Source organism: Chiloscyllium punctatum, chromosome 42, assembly GCF_047496795.1.
Source record: "Chiloscyllium punctatum isolate Juve2018m chromosome 42, sChiPun1.3, whole genome shotgun sequence".
NCBI lineage: Eukaryota > Metazoa > Chordata > Chondrichthyes > Orectolobiformes > Hemiscylliidae > Chiloscyllium > Chiloscyllium punctatum.
Genome location: NC_092780.1, coordinates 12,895,070 through 12,915,080, shown reverse-complemented (window position 1 = coordinate 12,915,080; position 20,011 = coordinate 12,895,070). Strand labels below are relative to the sequence as shown.

The 20,011-nt window shown below is 36.5% G+C and overlaps 1 protein-coding gene across 1 annotated transcript in view; it reads right to left on the bottom strand.

The window, feature by feature from the left end:
* Positions 1-20,011, bottom strand: part of top2a (DNA topoisomerase II alpha) — a 57,134-nt gene that overhangs the window by 8,272 nt on the left and 28,851 nt on the right. Inside the window, exons 21-33 of the mRNA XM_072561416.1 lie at positions 19,474-19,705; positions 15,127-15,261; positions 14,571-14,771; positions 11,355-11,550; positions 10,997-11,088; positions 9,438-9,584; positions 8,829-8,912; positions 7,577-7,774; positions 6,466-6,577; positions 5,563-5,724; positions 2,570-2,717; positions 2,405-2,487; positions 939-1,145 (exon numbers count right to left, since the gene is read on the bottom strand). Coding sequence (XP_072417517.1) covers positions 939-1,145; positions 2,405-2,487; positions 2,570-2,717; positions 5,563-5,724; positions 6,466-6,577; positions 7,577-7,774; positions 8,829-8,912; positions 9,438-9,584; positions 10,997-11,088; positions 11,355-11,550; positions 14,571-14,771; positions 15,127-15,261; positions 19,474-19,705 — 1,997 coding nt within the window. The remainder of the gene's footprint in view (positions 1-938; positions 1,146-2,404; positions 2,488-2,569; positions 2,718-5,562; positions 5,725-6,465; positions 6,578-7,576; positions 7,775-8,828; positions 8,913-9,437; positions 9,585-10,996; positions 11,089-11,354; positions 11,551-14,570; positions 14,772-15,126; positions 15,262-19,473; positions 19,706-20,011) is intronic.

Genomic DNA, 20,011 nt, shown 5'->3' with positions numbered 1-20,011 from the left:
CTGGTCACTAATTTGTTTGGCCAATCCACCTAACCTGCACATCTTCGGACTGTGGAAAGAAACTGGAGCACCCAGTGGAAACCCACAGACACGGGGAGAACACGCAAATTCCACATAGACAGCCACCCAAGGCTGCAATCAAATTTGCGTCCCTGTTGCAGTGAGACAACAGTGGTAACCACTGAGTCACCATGCCATTCATATTGTGCAGGCTATTTTATTTTACATCTAGACAGTTCAATCTTCAGAAAGGCAGGTGCTTCTTGTTGCTTGAGAATAATGTCAATGTTCTGTGTGCTCATTTCATTCATAGGTAACTTAGCCATAAAGAAAACTGTCTCAGTACTATCTCTTGCAGCCTTTTCAAGGCAAGGCTTTGTTAAAATAATAAAAAAATACTTAATTAGATTTAACTATTGGTGCCTGGAGAGGACATTAAAAAGGAAGACTTGCTAATCTTGTAGCAGATTTTACAACAATCGAGTTTCTCAAAGTGCTTAACACCAAATTAGGATTGGACTTTAGAACTGTTGTCATTGCTGCAAATTAGGAAACCAATTTTGTTGTAATGCATTGCATGAACAATGTAGATAGCCTAAAACAAATCTCTCAAAGAATCAGTCGGTCAGTAACTTCAAAGACTAGCAAAATATTTAGATTATAAACTCAACGATTAAATGATCAAAAACAAACACTTCCAATAGTAATGGCGCTTGATGTTTGGTCTCAACCAAACTTTTAAATTGATATCTATATTATTACTAAGCATTAACCATGGACTCTACTCCAAATTCAACATATGTCCAAAATAAAATGTAAAATCAGATTCATTTCTGATATTTTCTGTGCAATTATGGACTGCTATTTTCTCACCATAGATTAAAGAACTATGCAGATTGCAATCCATATCAGATCTTTATCAGAAGAGATTCACTTGCCTTTTTTAGAAACAGTGGTGGGTTTCTTGCCAAGAGCACGTTTTTTTGGTGCTGCCTTTTCTCCAGCTGGTTTGGCTGCTGCTTTCTTTCCTTTTGGTTTATAAGTGTTGCAATGGATTGGGGAAACTTCAGGTTCATTAACAGAATCAGAAGAGGATAAAACCTCATCAACAATTTGAGGAATATGCTTTTCCATGTCCTCTCCGACTGTGAGAAACAATAATAGATCTTGAGATTAGGAATGCTTTATTTTATGAAGATCAAGATGCCAAATCTTGTCAAAAAAAAGATGTATTTACATACTAATTATGTTTTCTAAGCAGGTAGCACTAATATTTTTCTCAAAAGGAGAAACAACACCGTAAAAACCCATGTCTGTATTATAATTAGCAAAGCAATTTTAGCAGTTTTGTAGGATTACCAAAATATTACAAGTTCATTAAATAAATATGAATATGTTGTATGCATTGATCTAGGCCTTCACATTTAGAAAGACACTTTCAGCATTTTGGATGTGTCAGACCTTAATGTGAACTGAATCCTAAAAAGCACTATGGTTTTTAAAAAATGTGAGAACTGTTCATATCAAATCTGGATCCTTCTTTCATCACTAAACTAAATTCAAATCATTGCACACAGGCAACATGGTTTAACTACAAGTCAATTTCTAAAATTTCTTTTAATCATCTTATGTTAAAACATAATTTACTACAGGAAGCTCCTTATGCCCTTCAATAAACCAGCAGATGCCATGCTAACATAACTTTGTTACCATCACCTGTAACAAATGACTAAAAGAATGCTGAGGCTAATTACCTATCAATTGTGGCACAATGCAGCAATTGATTCTGAAAATTTACAAGTCCAGAACAAAAGAAAAATGTGATCATCATTCGTATGGTATTGACTGTATAAAGATTTCACAGTTATGGGTTAGGTAACACCCTTCATAAAAAAATATAACTATAACACCAACCACTGACAAATTCAAATAATGAAATTTGTTTCTATTAGTTTGCATGCACTTTATACATATAACACCAAGTTTAATAACTCTGAGTAGTTACTGTACATATTGTTCCACACTATTTTACTTGTTGGGAGTATGTTTCCACTGGTTTTGATCAGACTTCCTCATGTGCCTGATTTTATGAATATTTTACCACAGGGGAGTACCAGAACACATTTGCTCATATATGCATATTATAACAAATCAGTGAATGACAAAGAGATAATAATTATAACCAGTTTCCACTTCTAACCCAAAGGCAAAAAGGTTAATTTTACATCTGAAACCAACTAGTCAACATATACAGAACAGATTACAATTCAAATGCAAGGCTGACCAGATATTGTGAATGCATTATTTTGATTTAAGAAAAACTGAACCAATCATGCTTTATTTATCTTTTTAAAAAAATGATAGTTCCTTAAAATTACTACTAATGAAAAAGAGATTCACTTGCATGTTTTCGAAGATTCCTGTGATGATTGGAAAATTTCATTCTCCTGGGGAACAGATTTTACTGAAGGCTTCGACTGGACTTTTCTGCATAAAAATATTACATTTATTATGAGCAATTTACTTGAACAAATTCATCAATGATTTTAAATCTAATTTTCATACTTACTTAAGGGTACAATTTGCCTTTGGTTTGGAGAATTCAGTACCACTGTCAGAAATATGACATTCATCATCACTTTCCACTTCACTCATCATTTTATCACCATTATCATCATCTTCATCAGATGATTCAAGCACATATTTGGCCTTTGAAGCTGTTACAAATACGGAATAGAAAACATTAAATTAACATAAATTTCACTTGGAAAGCTCAAATTAGAAACGTGAGTTGTGATTGGGAAAATACAAATAAATTTGGGGAGAACAAAACAAGATCAAAAATTTAAGTATGCAGATGTGAATTCAAGTTTGAAGTTCTAGTTTAGCATATTTCTTTTGGGAAATCCATTTGAACAAAGTTAAAGTGCCAAAGTTTTGGCACCATCAATGAAGATCATAGTAAGAAAGAAAACTGAGGCAAAGGTGTTGCTGAGCACTGATTTCACTGACGGATGCAATTTCTATCATTGAGTCATAAAGTCGTAAAGCTCGGAAACAGACCCTTTGGTGCAATCAGTCCATACCAAACATAATCCCAAACTAGTCCTACCTGCCTGCTCTTGGTCCATATCCTTCCAAACTCTTCCTATTACCAAATATCGGTAACTGTTAAACATTGTTTTCATCTTTTGACTAAATATATCAACAAGCATTGGTTTTATTGGAAATCTCCAAACATATGTCTAATTATTGAAAGAATCAAAGCCCTAAATGACGTCAAGTTGTTACTGTCAGTAGCAGCTTTTCTATGTTTGTTTATAAAAGTATGATCTTGGTTACTTAAAATTGTGCGAGAGTTAATTTTGTAGACAAACAAATTAAAACCTGTGGAAGATTGATCAGAATTATTATGGTGCACAAGGAGTCATTAGGTCTACTGTGTCTGCACTGGTTCTCCAAATGAGCATGAAGGCTCAGTAGTATGTTATTTGAATAGAAACAATGATACACTAACCTCTTGAATACCTTGATTGAACCTACCTCTATTACACTTCCAAGCAATGCATTCCAGACCCTAAAGTGCAAAAAAGTCTTTCTCACATGGCATTTGATTCTTGTACAAATTATGTTAGATCTGCTACCTCTCAATCTTGATCATTTTAAAAGCAGGAACGGGTTCTTTCTATCTACACTTCTCAGATTTTGAAAAGTTTAGGGTTGTTAAGAAAGCAAATGGTGTTTTGGCTTTCATTAACAGGGGCATCGAGTTTAAGAGCAGCGAGGATTTGCTACAGCTCTACAATCCCTGGTGAGACCACACTTGGAACACTGTGTCCAGTTCTGGTCACCCTACTAAAGGAAAGATTCAGAGGCTTTGGGGAGGGTGCAATGAAGCTTTACTAGGATGCTGCCTGGACTGAAGGTCTTGCCTTATGAAGAAAGGTTGAATAAGCTCAGACTTTTCTCTCTGGAGAGGAGGAGGAAGAGAGGAGACCTGATCGAGGTATACAAGGTAATGAGTGGAAAAGAAAGAGTCAATAGTCAGAGACTTTTCCCCAGGGCAGGTTTGAATAGTACAAGGAGTCATAGTTTGAAGATCTTAGGAGGAAGGTATAAAGGAGACGTTAGAGGTAAGTTCTTTACGCAGAGAGTTGTGAATGCATGGAATGCTTTGCCAGCTGTGGTGGTGGAAGCAGAGTCATTGGGGACATTTAAACGACTGCTGGACATGCACATGGATAGCAGTGAGTTGAGGGGCGTGTAGGTTAAGTTACTATGTTTCACATGAGGATTAAACCTCGGCACAACATCGTGGGCCAAAGGGCCTGTTCTGTGCTGTATTTTTCTATGTTCTAATTTTCCTTTTAGCCATCTCTCCAATGAAAATCAGTCCATTTTTTTTCTAATCTACCTCTGTAACTCAGGTGTCTCACCTCTTAAACCATTCTCATAAACTCTTCTGCATTCTCACAAATTTGCCCACATTTTCCTGGCACGCATATAGCATTAGTGTTACTTGCCAATGGAACTGAACACATTGGGAAGCAATTCATTTCTAAATTTGTCAGGGAATGACGCTGCTGAATATGATTGCAAAAACACTATCCTCACCAAGCCATGCTAATAAGTTAATTGACTTCCACCAGGCACAACCACCTCCTTTGTGCTAGTTATGACTATAATGTAGAAGTTTCCCTGATTCTCACTGATTTAAAATTTTACCCAAGATCCTTGATGTCTCACTTGATTAAATGTTACTCAATGTCAAAAAGCTGTTACTCTTGTTGCAGTGCTGTTCCACAAATGTCAACTGTTTTCCAGAATGTGGATTAAATGGTCATATTTCCATGCGAATGCAAGTGTTTTGGCGGGCATACTTTGACTTGTTAATACTGTCAGTGCAATTCTCTATTTTTCTTTTTACAATCCTCCTGGGGTAAGCAATAACCTAATGGTATTATTGCTGGACTGTTAATCCCAGAGACCCAGACAATATTCTGGGAACCTGGGTTTGAATCCCACCATGGCAGATGGTAGAATTTGAATTCAATTAAAAAAGACTGAAATTAAGAGCTTACTGATGACCATGAATCCACTGACGAATGTTGGAAATGTCCTTTCACTAATGTCCTTTAAGGAAGGAAACTGCCACCCTTACCTGGTCTGAGCTACATGTCACTCCAGAACCACAGCCAATATGGTGGACTCTTTTAACTCCCCTCTGGGCAATTAGGGATTAACCATAAATGCTGCCCAGACAGTGATGCCCTCATCTCATGAGTGAATAAAGAATAAAGTAGATATCCTGACATTGTTGCAAGTTAGCAACTGAAACCTTTTGATCTAGACCTCCCTCCCTAACAGTGTTGTGGGTACAAGTACAAAACTTCAAGAATGCTTACATGAGCTCTTGTATACTATATATAAATGATTTAGGAATTCAACTCTGCATGTGACTGTGCATTCATTCAAAGCTAATATTTGCAAATGACCTTCACAAATCCTTAAAAAGCTTCCCCCATCAAATATTAAGCACAAATATGGATTGAAAAGCACTACCTGCAGCCCTCTGTTGTTTCTGTCTAGGAGGAAGATCAATAACCTCCACGTCATCGTCTGATTCTGACATTGAATCTGAATCGGACCAAGGATTCTTTTTCTTTGCAAGAGGTTTAAATTGAAGTTTAGTTTGTTTCTGAGCTGTTGGCTTTGTCTTGGTCTCTTAAAAAAAAAAGTTGAATCTGTTCAGCAACGGCATAATAAGCTCATTCAAATAGAATACGTCTTCATAAAATCAGTTAGTTTCAAGATTCTAGATGGCCAATACCATAAAAAATATCATTTGATCTTGTTTTTTTAAAGCCCCAGCATTCTATCCAACTGGATTAAAAATGATGCCTCTTATGGAGCGGGGAGGAAAGAGGCTTCTGACTAACTACTGGTTCGCACTAGGCATGATTTCTATATCTGGGACTTGATTATTTCTATATCTAGGCCTGCCATTGTCCTCCAAGGAGGAGGAAGATGCAGTGGCCTTTCTCTGAAAGTTCAGCTGGGGGTGTTGTCTGGCCCTCTTTTCAGCAAACAGACTTTTGATACCAAACAATAGGAGACAATTCCATCTTGTCTGGTTCTGTGGCGTAATTTCCAAGCCAATTTATATTTGGCAAAGTATGAAATACATGCTACTTGCTCCATTAAACATTCTATACACTTCTTGTGTCAAATACAAGATAATCAATTGTGGCCAATCCCCAGAAGCGACTTTCTCTCTCCCTCCCACCCAAATCAAGGAGACATCTGAAACCTCTGCGCAAGGTGGCTGCAATTGGGTTCAAGTTGAGTGGAAGAAAATAAAGCCGAGAACATTCTATTGTTTGGCATGCTTGTGTTTCCAGGTGCCAGTTCCTGTTTGAAGAAACCTAAGCAATTCTGGTTTGATGACAATTTAAAAATACCCACCTGCTTTAGTTTTCACTTTCTTGGAAATTCGTTCTGCAAGGTTTGCATATTCAGGAGAACTTCCCTCTTTATCACCGAACTCCATCTTAACAGCAAGAGAATCTGTTTCACCCTATAGGATATTAAAGATATTAACAAACTCCATTCCAAGTCACACCAAAAAACAACTGTCTAACACTGCAGGTTAACAAGATCAAAAATAGACTTGAAACAAATGGAATTTTGAATAATATATCACTTGTTAATATGTACTATCACGACATTTATACCATGACAAACAAATAAAACAAACAATATTAAAGCAATTTCTTTAAAAGTTATCCAATAGATGAAAACAAAGATGGTTTTCAAATTGCAAGGAGCAAATCAGACTTATGAGTTCAGCTAAATTCACTGATTTGTGAAGGTTTGTAGCTCAGGTTGAGGTTTAGGGTGTAGGTTTGCTCGCTGGGCTGTAGGTTTGATATCCAGACGTTTCATTACCTGGCTAGGTAACATCATCAGTGGCGACCTCCCAGTGAAGCAAACCTCCAGCTCAGCGAGCAAACCTACATCCTAAATTCACTGATTTCTGCTGATGCTTCACCAAATTACAGTTTCTTTGGCTGTCACAATTCTGCTTCCTTCCGCTTCAGAAATACTGTACGCATAAGTACAGCACTTATCCAACGTCCAGTTCACAGCACAACACACTGTATTGACCATGACTTTACCTTTCAGCAATCACTAAAGGAACTCTGCTTTTGTTTTATGGTAAAGATCAATGAAAATCTAAAAACTGTGGTAAGAATCAAACTAATATCAAGCCAATATTTTTTCATTAATTATCATGCAGTTACCTCCACCACCAGAGAGCAAATGTTAAGATTATCATTAATTTGGAGATTTAATACAGCAATTTACTGACCATAAACTTCCCATTTTGTGGCATGTTAATAATGTTCACTGTTAGGTCTAGAACATTTTGTACAGTGTATTAATGTCAGCACCAAGGCTCAATCACAATAGCAAAACTATTTTAATTTTGATGATTTCATGGTCATTCATTGAAATCCCTTAATTGTAGTTTAAAATTAGTTTTTAGCAAAGTACCAGAAGCAGATAAACTCACCTTTCCTTTTTTCTTGATATTTTTCCTGGTGGCCTCTGTCTTCATAGCAGAAGTAACTCTGGGGACAACCCTTCTGCCATGAGGAGATGGCATAGTTTCTTCCAACTGCAGCTTCCTCATTTTACCCTTACCACCTTTACCTTTAACAGCCTTACCAACGTGAGCCAATTCATCTTCTTTCTCCTGCATTTCCACACGCTGAATTGAAATAAAAAAGAAAATTGTGTTGGAAGTTGAAAATACATTGATCCCATCAGTCAGGAGACAAAGATCTGTATTCCATGCATTTTTGGGGATGAACGATTCATTGAAAAAAATAAAACATTATATAAACTCTCACAAAACAGCATTTATTTTTAGTAAATCATTTTTATTGTGCATGATAGTATTCCATCCTCGCTCAGTTAATTTTGTAATCTTTCACTCAATATAATGTAACATCTACTAGCAAACTCAACACCCTGTGCTAGCTACTGTCAGCTAATATAAGAGGGCGGTGTGAGGAGAGAGAAAGAAATACCAAAAGAGCAGCAACAAAATAGAGGCTTGAAACCGGTCCTTGTTGCAACCTTTCGTGGGTAAAAAATTTCGGTTCAAAACCAGCACCCATATCCAGGTGGTGGCCAAATAAGTCACTGGCACCATGAAAATGAAGAACATAACACCTACTTCAGATCCTTCAATGAAATAATCAGTGAATAGCAGAGCAGATGCAGGACAAAAAATGTTAATCTACACGTGCATCTAAACAAGTCAAGAAAGTAGACATTTTACAGAACTTCACATTATGTACTCGAACAAATAAACAATTAGTGTAGCTATTTGACAGCACTCATTTCCCCACTGCTCATATTAATTTGCAGTATCAGAAATGTTTAATGCAGTTTAAATTTGCAAGATCACTGGCATTAATGAATAGTAAGGATTTGGGACATCATTTAAAGAATAGAGTGCACAATCTGAACTGCATATTTTCTTCTCTTAACTGAATCAGCTAAAACTACAAGTATTGCAGTCTATAGCTCCATGCTGAGAAGTGATATCTTCCTTTAATATGAACATGCTAATTATCTTGTGCTAAATATTTCTAACTTGCAACTTCCAAATAATAGTCAATATACCCACAAAGGTCAGTATGAAGAGGAAGGGCAGGGATGAGAGAAAATTAGGAAGCAATTCCAATTTAATTCATTCTTATAAGTAAGTACATTAATAAAATGCATTTCCAATCAAGCAGTAACAGTTATAGTACCTCAAGCTCCTCGATGAAGGCTGCCAGGTCTTCCTTCCATAAGTCCGACGGGCTTTTCCTTTTCAGACATTTCAATTCGGTTTCCTAACGGAAGAGAGTTTGGAATTACAGACCAAGAAACAGAATTAACAACCTTTTCTGAGTTATGCTCTGCAAACTTGACGTATGGGAAATTAATTTCATACAGAGGGCTCTCAAATTGTTGTTCGGCCTCTAATTTGCTGAGTGAAGGATCCAACATCTGCTACAGCACAGGTAAAGGATACCCTTTGTTTGTTCTTACCCAATATGGCCAAAAATGATCTAGTTTCCTTCTTGCCATGTTTGGATCACTTGCTATGTCAATACATAAATACAGATTATCAACATTTCCTCAGGGGATGTCAGCTACACTGCTTAGAACAGCATTTATTGTTGATCCCAAATTGGCCTTGAGAAGGTGATGGTGAACCATCTTCTTGAACCACTGCAGTCTATTTTGTGGGAAGGAGTTCCATGACTAAAGAGCATCAATTTAGAAACAAATGCAATGGTAGCTACCGCTTGAAGACAAATACCGATCAAAAACAGAATATCAATGTCAATCCCCATGAGTCTACATAAACCTACTTTGACATCTCTCTGCTTAAGCAGTTCATCCTTCTTTTCCTTAGTCAGATACCATAAGGGCATGTTCAAAAGATAGTTGAAATCTGCCCCAGATGAAGTGGTGATTTCCTCTTCTTCCTCTGTATTTTCCAGCTCAGATTCTTGCTCCTGTCAAAAGCAATTAAAATAGTTATTCAACAAAACATAGAGTGCATCTTTAAATATAAAAGTAACTCCACACATTTAGCTGAGATTTGAACTTTCACCTTACAGCAGATAAATTAAGTTTTCAAATTGACACCACGATTCTCTGAGTTCAAATCCTTACCATGGGCACTCTCCAGGGCAGGAAAAAAAAATTGCAAAATTTTCAATTGCTAAAATAATAGATATTGCCAGAAAGCAAATATGTTTATATAGTTATCGATTACCACGAAAATTTGGTGCTACAAACAGGTTTCCATGAAATTTCTAATAAATCCCAAACAGTAATCAAACTGCTTTCTTCAATTCCTTCAGAATTTTGAAAATGACATATCAATCCAGCAAGTATTCATATTTATTGAAGAATATTGGGAGTTCCAGACCAATACAATGTCTAAAGTGTATCAGAAAGTTTTATATTTAACACACATGCTTAAAATCTGCAATTTTTAGTGTAAATTAGTACACTGCAACGTCACTCATATACTTCAGTATTCGACATTGCCTGCAAATCCAGTGTAAGACACATCATTTTACATAGAGTGCAGGTTTCACAGTTCCAAGGAATTCAAAGCAATCAATTCTTAAAAAATAGTTTACAAAAATGTTTGTGGAAGTTGAAGCCCCTAATTACCATTTTTTCTAATCATTTCATCCTGTTTGATCCTAAGCCAAATTTCTACGCCTATATATTTCCAATCACCAAGAAAGCCACTTCTAACTCTGTAATGTAATTAATCACATCTCATATTGTATGGTCTCTCACTCATGCTTTTGTCACTTCTTGACATGATTGTTCCAATGCTCTTCTGGCTAGTCTTCAAACTTGCACTCTGCATAAATTTGATCTCATTCAAAACTGCACAGCCCATGTGTCAATTTACATCAAACTCCTTATTCCCATCACTTTGACCTGATTCAGCAATTGGCCCAATTTTCTCTCCAGGTCTTCTCATGCCACCACCTTGGTAAAGCTAAACTTTACAAATTTTCCTAGATCACTGTGCTCCTCCAATTCTGTCTCCTGCACATTCTAAATTTCAATCACTAGATCATTTGCAATCATGTCCCAACTCCCAATCTCTGGAACTTCCTGTTTGAATCTCTGTTTTCCTTTAAGAGGAGGTTGGGAACCTACTTCTTCAATAATGCTTTAGCACTATTCTTATACCCTATGTGAAACTTAGTTCAATAATGTGACTGTCAAGTGCCATCAAATATTTGCTTTGGTAAAGATGCTATTAAATACAGGGTTTTGTTGTTATCCAGAATATTTTAAAACTTAATAGATACAAATCGTAATTTCAACCTCATTTTTTCTAATAAGTATTTTGTTGCAGTAGCTCAAGTTACAACTGAAGTCACTGGCATATCACCTTATCCTGAGACTCTTTCCACCTTTTCACAGGATCTGAATCATAACCTCGGTCAAGCAGTAACTGGATCAATTCACGTTTTGGTTTGTTTTCTGTGGGGGTAAGAGGATTATAAAACGGAAATTAAGACTTAAAAGACTATCAGATGAAGAGGTACTCTTGCACATTAAATAACTTGAAGTTCAAATAGAATTCTGTACTTTAATTTTATCTTAAAATAATATGGAAAAAACAATATATTAGAATATCCAATGGTAGAAAATAAACCCGATACTTATCTTCAAAATTTTGATCTACATCACAATTTGGAGTATGAATAAGACCAAAATGAAAGGTAAATAGTTTTTAAAAGACATACCAATGACCAATGTGCCTTCAATCTTCTCCAAGATAAAACGAGCTTGGTTGCTTAATTTTCCATATTCTGCTCCTAGAAACCCCTCAAGCCAATCCTTTCTTAACCTGTAGTATTTAAGCCGTAAATCAAAGAACTCCTTCAGTATGTCTTGCACATTTTCATACTTCTTCAGACATCCAACATGGTCGAATAGCACCTACAAAAAAAAATGTAGTGGGCAAACCCAGAATATCTAGAGATATCATTCATATCCCAACCCCATCTCTATACATTCTCAATGTTTCAGCAAAATCTGGTCAGATCTAGTAATTTACTCATATATTAATTTCAGTGGAATTGGACACCAGCAGTGGGGATTATGAGGAAGGAACAGATATATATCAAAGAAGGCCTAAGTTTTGCTTCTGGAGTTCTAGACAAGCATCTTTGTCCCACCTGATCCTTAGGGAGATCTAAAGATTAGTTGCCTCAGTCTGCTATAATCATAAATGCCTTTGTGACAGGTTTTGAAATTTGGAAAATAAGACCAGGGTAAGCCATTTGGCCCTTTAAGCTTCCTCTACCATTCAATATGGTAATAGCTAGTCAACCAACTCACTGTCCTGTTCCCCTTTCCTTCCCATACTCTTTGATTCCTATAGCACCAAGAACTATACTTAACACCTTCTTGAAAACATTCAATACTTTGTCCTCAACTACTTTCTATGGGAGAAAATTCCACAGGCTCACCACTGCGTGAAGAAATTTCTCCCTCATCTCAGACTTAAATGGTCTCCCTCATATCCTTAAACAGTGACCCCTAGTTTTAAATTCCCCAGTCATTGCAAACAATCCTTCAAGCATTTAGCTTGTCTAGTCCTTTTTGAATTTTATAGGTTTCTATGAAATCTTGCCCCATTCTCATCAACTCCTCTGAATAGAGTCCCAATTGATCCAATCTCTCATCATACATCAGTCCTGCCATCCCAGGAATCAATCAGGTAAACCTTTGATGTACTCTGTCCAGAGACAAAAATGCACACAATACTTCAGGTGTGGTCTCACTAAGGGTCTGTACAATTTCAGCTGGACATCCCAATTCCTATACTCAAATCCTCTTGCTATGAAGCCAATATACCATTTACCTTCTTCACTGCCTGCTGCAGCAGCTTGCTTATTTTCAGCAACTGGTGTACAAAGTGTACCATGTCTCAGTGCATGCCCTACTTCCCAAACTATTGCCATTCAAGTAATAATCTGTCCCTATGTTTTTACTACCGAAGTGGATAATGTTAAATTTATTCACATATAACTTCATCTGCCACGGATTTGCTTACTCACTCAACTTGTTCAGACTATAGGTAAGTGTCTCTACATCCTCCTCACAGTCCACCCCCCCACATAGCTTTGTGTGACCTGCAATCATTCCTATATATTATGAACTGCTGGCATCAAAGTACCAATCCCTGCTGGACCCCACTGGTTACTGCCTGCCACTAAGGAAATAAAAACTTCATAAATTCCTACTTTTTGTTTCCTGTCTGCCAACCCGGTTCACATCCATGTCAGTGCACTACCCCTATTTCAATTTTATATGCTAATATTTGTGCCATACCTTATCAAAAGCCTTCTGAAAGTCATGGTAAACTACACCCACCTGCTCTCCTTATCAATTCTACTAGATACATCCTCAAGAATTCCAGTAGATTCGTTATGCATGATTTCCCTTTTGCAAGTCCATGCTAACGCTGTCCAACTCTGTCACTGTTTTTCAAGTGCTCTGCTATTAAATCTTTTAGAATGGACTTTTAACATTTTCCCACCAATACACTGTCAGTCTAACTGGTCTATAACTTCACTGTACCTTATTTAAATAATGGACTTAGATTAGCTACTCTCCAATCCATAGAAACTGTTTTAGGATCTATAGAATCTTGTAGTATGACCACCAATGCATTCACTATTTCTAAAGCCACTTTGTTAGGTAGTCTGGGATGTAGATTATCAGGCTCTAGGAACTTGTCAGCTTGTAATCCCAACAATTTCCACAAAAGCATTTCCATACTGATACTAACTTCCTTCAGTTCTTCTCTCTCACGAGACAGTGCTCCTCTACATTTTTGGGACACGACTCCTTCGTGAAGACAGAACCAAAATAAGTATTTAATGATCTGCCATCTTTTCGTTCCCCATTATAACTGACTGTAAGAACCTAAAATTGTTTTCACTAATACTTTTCTCTTCATATAAGGAATGTAATCTGCCCCAAAACCTCAGGTCTGCTGCTTTTTTGCGGCCAATATATATGCCCTTTTCCTTGGGCTTCATACCATCCCTAATTTCTCTCTTTAGCCATGGTTGGGCCACTTTTCCCATTTTGTTGTGTCAGATTGCAATGACTAATTGTTACAGTTCCTCCATACGCTCTTTGTTTGAAGCTATCTATCCATTATCATCCCTTTATATAATGTTTCCCAATTTATCATAATCAGGCGATGGAGATCACTGCTTCCCTATTCAGCTCTCCAACTCAGTCAATATCAAGACAATACCAGAAAGACTGCATGAGCAGAGGAGGATGGTTTTGAATGGGAAAATGAAATAATAGGGACAAGGTAAATAAATATGTCAACACTTAAAAAAAAAAACATATTAGTTAGAAAGAAAGAAGATAAGCTTAAAATAAATTTAAAGACACAATTCTATAACCTGACTTGTGTTTAAGGTTTCTACTTCTGTAGTTTAAAGTCAGCATTGAAGCAGCTTATCACTAATATCAGTGTCATTGTGTGTCAATGCACATACTTCAAACAAATAAAATGACCAGCCTCTGGAGACTAATGGATTGCCAAAAGTTTGTTTGCTGTTGGTTCTGATCAAAGAAAATTTTCCACAATGTATTAATGATTATATAGGTCTTCAAGTTGTACAGGCAAATGGTGATGAAAAATCATTACATGGAGATAGTCTTTAACAGGCTTCCGCATTTTTCAGTCAGCAGAAACTGAAGTACAGATTCCAAAGATTCTGCAGCTTTTGAGGTCCTACCCACGAGTACAAACAACATTCTCTATTTCTTGGCATAGATGAGTGTGTGCAAGTGTGGTAATTTAAGAACACTAGCTAAAACAGAATCTGCAGGGTTACTGTACAGCTTATACACTGATACAAGTGGGGACTATTGTCAGTTTTGATAAACAAAAATTGCATATATATAAAAATTGTAAATTACTGTACCATTGAATTGCACGTGAGAGGGACATTTAGTTTGAAGACTTTGTGCAGTCCTGCTGCTTCTGCCTCAGCCAGTTTTTGCTCAGTCATTGTCACTATGAAACGTACACTGGTATCAGTGTGGTATTCCTTGTAACCAGTGATCAGTGATGGAGTCTTCTCTGTTCCATTCAACATCGGTTCTAGTACCTGTTCCTTGTATGTCTGCATAAGATATAACGGCAATGGGAAATGGCTTCATTGAGTTTTTTGGTTTAAAAAAAATAATTATTTTATGAAACCAAGGTATTCATATACAAACCTGATACAAATATAGCCTCAAAACAATGCTGACACAGTCAAACATACTTACGCTGTTTATTTTAAGTATGTGTAGAACTATAACCACTACCATTTCTCAGTTACAAGCCAAACATTGTTTCAAAAATCCATGCAAACAGAGAAAAACGACAAAAACTCTAAATTGGACATTGACAGTAAAATTCTGCTAAAAATCTTTCCTATGCTATTCTTATACAACAATTACTGTTTAGTAACCAGGTCAGAAATCTCTAATTACCTGAGTCCATGTCTTGATTGGAAGTTCAGAAATTTCTATTGTTGTGGTATCCAATACTGAAATTTCACCAATAACCATGTATTGATTAGCACCCAACTCAAAAATTGTACCCTTGAAGTTCTTGTAATTAGGAAGCTATTGGGAAACAATTCATCATACATATCAGTAAACTGACATGAAAAATTTCCGTAACACTGAATATATTTAGTACAAATGATGCTATTAAATCAGTTTGAACAGATATTAATTAAAATAGAATCCCCCAAATTACAGAACTCTTTCCAACAAATTTCTTATTAGTGAATCAATTATGAGGACGACAATTGTTTTCAAACTGGGACGGTAGCACAGTGACAATATTATTGGACTAATAATAGAGAGGCCCAGACTAACACTCAAGTCACAGGAGTTCAAATCCTGCCATGCAGCTAGGGGAATTTAAATTGAATTAATAAATATTAATCTCATTTATAACTAGCATGAAACTACTGCATTATCATACAAAAACAACTGGTTCACTAATTTCCTTCACCAGGGAAGGAAATCTTCTGTCTTTACCTACATGTGACTCCATTTCCACACCAATGGTTGACTCTTAATGCTGAAATGGCTTAGTAAGCCACTCAGTTGAAGGTATATCACCAAGGCTGCAGGATGACAAAAACTGGATCCCGAATACTGAAGGGTATATGACATTGAAGAAGAATAGGTAAATATGAAGGGGTAGCACTGTTGATCAAGGATGGTATTTATTCAATAGTTTGAATTAATTTAACTTCAAATGACTGGGGACACAGTTTCTAAGAGCAGCATGCTCTGTGACCATGCAAAGAAGAAGTTATATTAGACTGCGTATTGTGCAATATTGAAGTATTATGATGACAGATCATAACCTCAGAGTAAAGGCACTCCTAGGTAACAGTGATCACAATATTGGTTGTACTTTACACCCACTTTTAAAGATTGCATCAAAGACATCTATGTGGGCATGAAAGCTGAGCTACCTGAAGTGATATGGCAATAATTGGCTAGGGAATAAATCAATAGACAGAAAAACAGGCACTTAAGAGGATATTATAGAACATTCAGAATAAACCTATTCCTCCAAGAGAAAACTTCAAAGTGGAGGACCAATCATTTGTAGTTAACTAATGAAATTAGGGAAAGGATCATATATCGAGGAAAAATCAAAACCTACTCAAATTGAGTGGCATGTCAGATGATTAATTGGAATATAAATAAAGGCAGAGAACAATTAAAAATGTTGATCAGGATGAAGAAATTATGATTATGACAGGAAGCTAGTTAAAACTATAAAAATGGACATCAAGAATTTCTACAGCTACTTAAAAAGGAAAAGACTAAATAAAGTGAATATTAGTCCTCTAAAGAGAGGGTGAACCATTAATAGTTAATAAGAAAATGGCAGACAAACTGAACAAATAATTTGCTTCTCCGTTCTCTACAGAGGATATAAAAAAGCCTTGTAATAACTCTAAATTAGGAGGTGAAAGGGAGAGAGGAACTTAGTGAAATTATAATTAATAATGAAGCAGTACTAAGTAAACTGAAGGAGCTATGAGCTAGCAAGTCTCTGGGTCCTTCCTGAGGACTTAAATGAAACAGCTAGTGAGGTAGGAGAAACATTGTTGTTAATTTTCAAACACTAAAAGTTCCAAACCTTGAACAATATCACCCTTTCATTGAAGGGAGGGAGACAGAAAACAGGACACTATTGGTATTTTACTTGATACCCTTCATTAGTAAAGTGAGAACTGATCATTAAAGAGGTTATAAAAGACCATAACAAATAGGAACAGAAGGCTGCTCGGCTCCTCAAGCCTACTCCATCATGATTCAATAGAATCATGGCTGACCTGAGATTCCTCATGCCCATTTTCCTTCCTTTTCCCTGTAACCCTTGATCAAGAATCTATCCCAGCCTTCACTCTTCGCTGTAGCAAGGAATTCCAAAGACTCTCAAGCCACTGAGAGAAGAAATTCCTCTCATTTCAGTCTTAAATTGACACCTTTTTATTCTGAGACTAAGACATTTGATCTTAGGACTCTTCCCCCATGAGGGGCAACTACTTTGCAGCATTCACCCTGTCAAGCCCCTTAAAAATCCTAAATGTTTCAATCAACTCTCATTCTTCTAAACTTCAACGAGTCCCAATCTGCTCAGTGTTTGCTCATAAGACTATGCCTACATACAGGGATCATCCTAGTGAACCTTCTCAGATCTGCAGGGTACTTAGAAAATCTTAAGATAATCAGGAAGAGTCAACATAGTTTCATGAAAAGGAAATCAAATTTAATCCATAGTTCTTTGAAAAAAGGGAAAATGGAACTGTATTGTACTTGGATCTCCTTAAGGTATTTCTACAAGGAGTTACATCAAAGGTTAAGGCAGAAAGTAAAAGCTCATGAAGGGAATAAAACATTTGCATGGATAGAAGATACAGTTTGGCAGAAAACAGAGTTTACATCCAATGGTCCTTTAGCAGGTTTTAAAGAATGGAATACTGCAAACGTCTTGCTGGGGCCTCAATATTTTAAAACTTATATTAATGACTTAGTTGCAGTTGACGCCAAGATAGGTGATAGGAAAGCAGATTCTGGAGAAGACAAATAATTTGCAGTTGGATTATAAATAGGTTACGAGTATCATAAAATATACAGCACAAAGAGGCCCAATGGGTCTTTACTGCCAAAACAAAGCTAAGTCTATATTAGCTCACTTTCCAGCACTCGATCCACAGCCTTAAGTATTAAGACACTTTCAGTGCTCATGCAAGTATTTCTTTTAAAGTTGAGGTTACGCACCTCTACCATCCTCCCAGGCAGTGCATTGCAGACCCTAATCACCCTCCGGATAGAATTTCCCCCCTAATATCTCTGATTTCTATCCACCTATTCATGCCCTTCAATCTTGTTCACCACTATTAGGGACTGCTCAATCTCCCCTGCTCCAAAGAAAACAACTTGGACTCCATTTCTGGCAACATCCTGGCGAGCAAATATCAGACAAATGGAATATGACATGGGAAAATGTAAAGTTGTTCACCAAGGCAGGGAGAATATAAAAGCAGGGTATTGCTCAAATAAAGATTGACTGCTGAATTTCAAGGTAGAAAGGCAACCAAGTGTTCGAATTCGAGCATGTCATCAGGGCAGCCATACTTTATTACAAGAGGACTAAAATTATGGATGTCATGCATCAGTTATCAGGGCATTAGTGAGATCACACCTCAAATACTGAGTATAGTTTTGATCTTCTTATTTAAGGAAGTATATAAGTACATTTGGAAGTGGTTCAGAGGAGATCTACCATATATGAGCAATGAGTAGCTGGTCTTTTAGGAAAGGGCAGACAGGCTGTGCTCATTTCTGTTGCAGCTTAGGAAAGTGAAGGGTGACTTGAGTAAAATGTATAAGATTAAAAAATGATTTGACAGGGTGAACATGGAAAGAATATTTTCTCTAATGCATTAGTCTAGAACTAGGAAACACCATTTTAAAAGTAGGACTCACTGTTTTAGGGTAGAAATAAGAATTTATTTTAGGCTTTTGCGACTTTGTGGAATTTGAATCTTATTGAATGCAGAGAAGACTCTTGGGGTTAAATAGTCTTTTTCTGCTCCTGTTCATATCTTCAAATAAATGACACCCTTGTCAACGATGTTTCTACCCAAAGAACAAATTATAACAAAGATCCATAGAGATCTGTACTTTATGGAGACTCCACGAAATAACGTAAAAGAATTTATATTCATTTCATGGTACAGAACTTAAGTTTTGCTGAGAAAGACACATTTTGTCAAAGTTTTTAATCTTGCACTCATTAGGACATTTTGCAAGAACACCAATTGAAGGTGAAAATCGTATTTCTTCTGCATGACAGGAGAGTGCTAATAGCTAGGCAAGTGACTGTGATTGTGAAAGGCATTGCTATAGGGTATGCATCTATTAATGTTGGCTTTCAGTCTTGAATATTTGCATGTATATTGGAAGATATATAAATTACCAAACAGAACCTTATTCTTTTCAGATATGAAGAACACATGCATGCACTACATTTGTTTTAAAGTATCAAAATAGGTGACAGCCATTCACTAGTTAAATTTTCAGAGCAATGCCCTGATCACCCAGTCAATCTGTTTAGCTTAAAGTTTAAAAAAGCCTGGAATTTTAACTGTCCATTGGTGATCTAGAAAATAAAGTTTTTTTAAGGTCGAGAGGGGGAAATCCATGATTCTTAATCCATTTATAAAGGAACTTTTTAACCCAAGAGATTTGAAAATCACCATCTCAAGGAATTCAAGTTAATGGAAATTGTTCACTCACCATGGGCAATGGTTCATCTCCATCCAGCATACGCCTGATGTTATCAACAATTTCTCTTATATCATAATTGGGGATTTTGCAAGCCCATCCTGTGCCAATACCTTCTGCACCATTCACTAACACCATAGGAACAATAGGCATGTACCACTCTGGCTCAACTCGTTGGTTATCATCATCCAGGTATTTCAAGAGGTTATCATCCGTTGCAGGAAACAGCAGACGAGTCAAAGCACTAAAGAAAACAAATCATGATTACTACTTAATCTATGGAAACTAGTTCAAGAACAATTTTGACAGTTCATGAATCAAAATCTGGAGGTGTTAACAATTTTTTTGAAATCCAAATCTAAAATAGTGATGAACGGAGTATGTAGGTTTGAAATTCAGGGTGCGTAGTTTGTAATAAATATTGGTATTGCCTCAAAGTTCTAAAATTAGGTCTTTATTTAAACTGTAGTGTGGGCATATTAATTTCTATAAAACCTGTAATCTTCAAACATCAGGGACTCCTAGGTAATTCCTTAAAAATCTATATCTC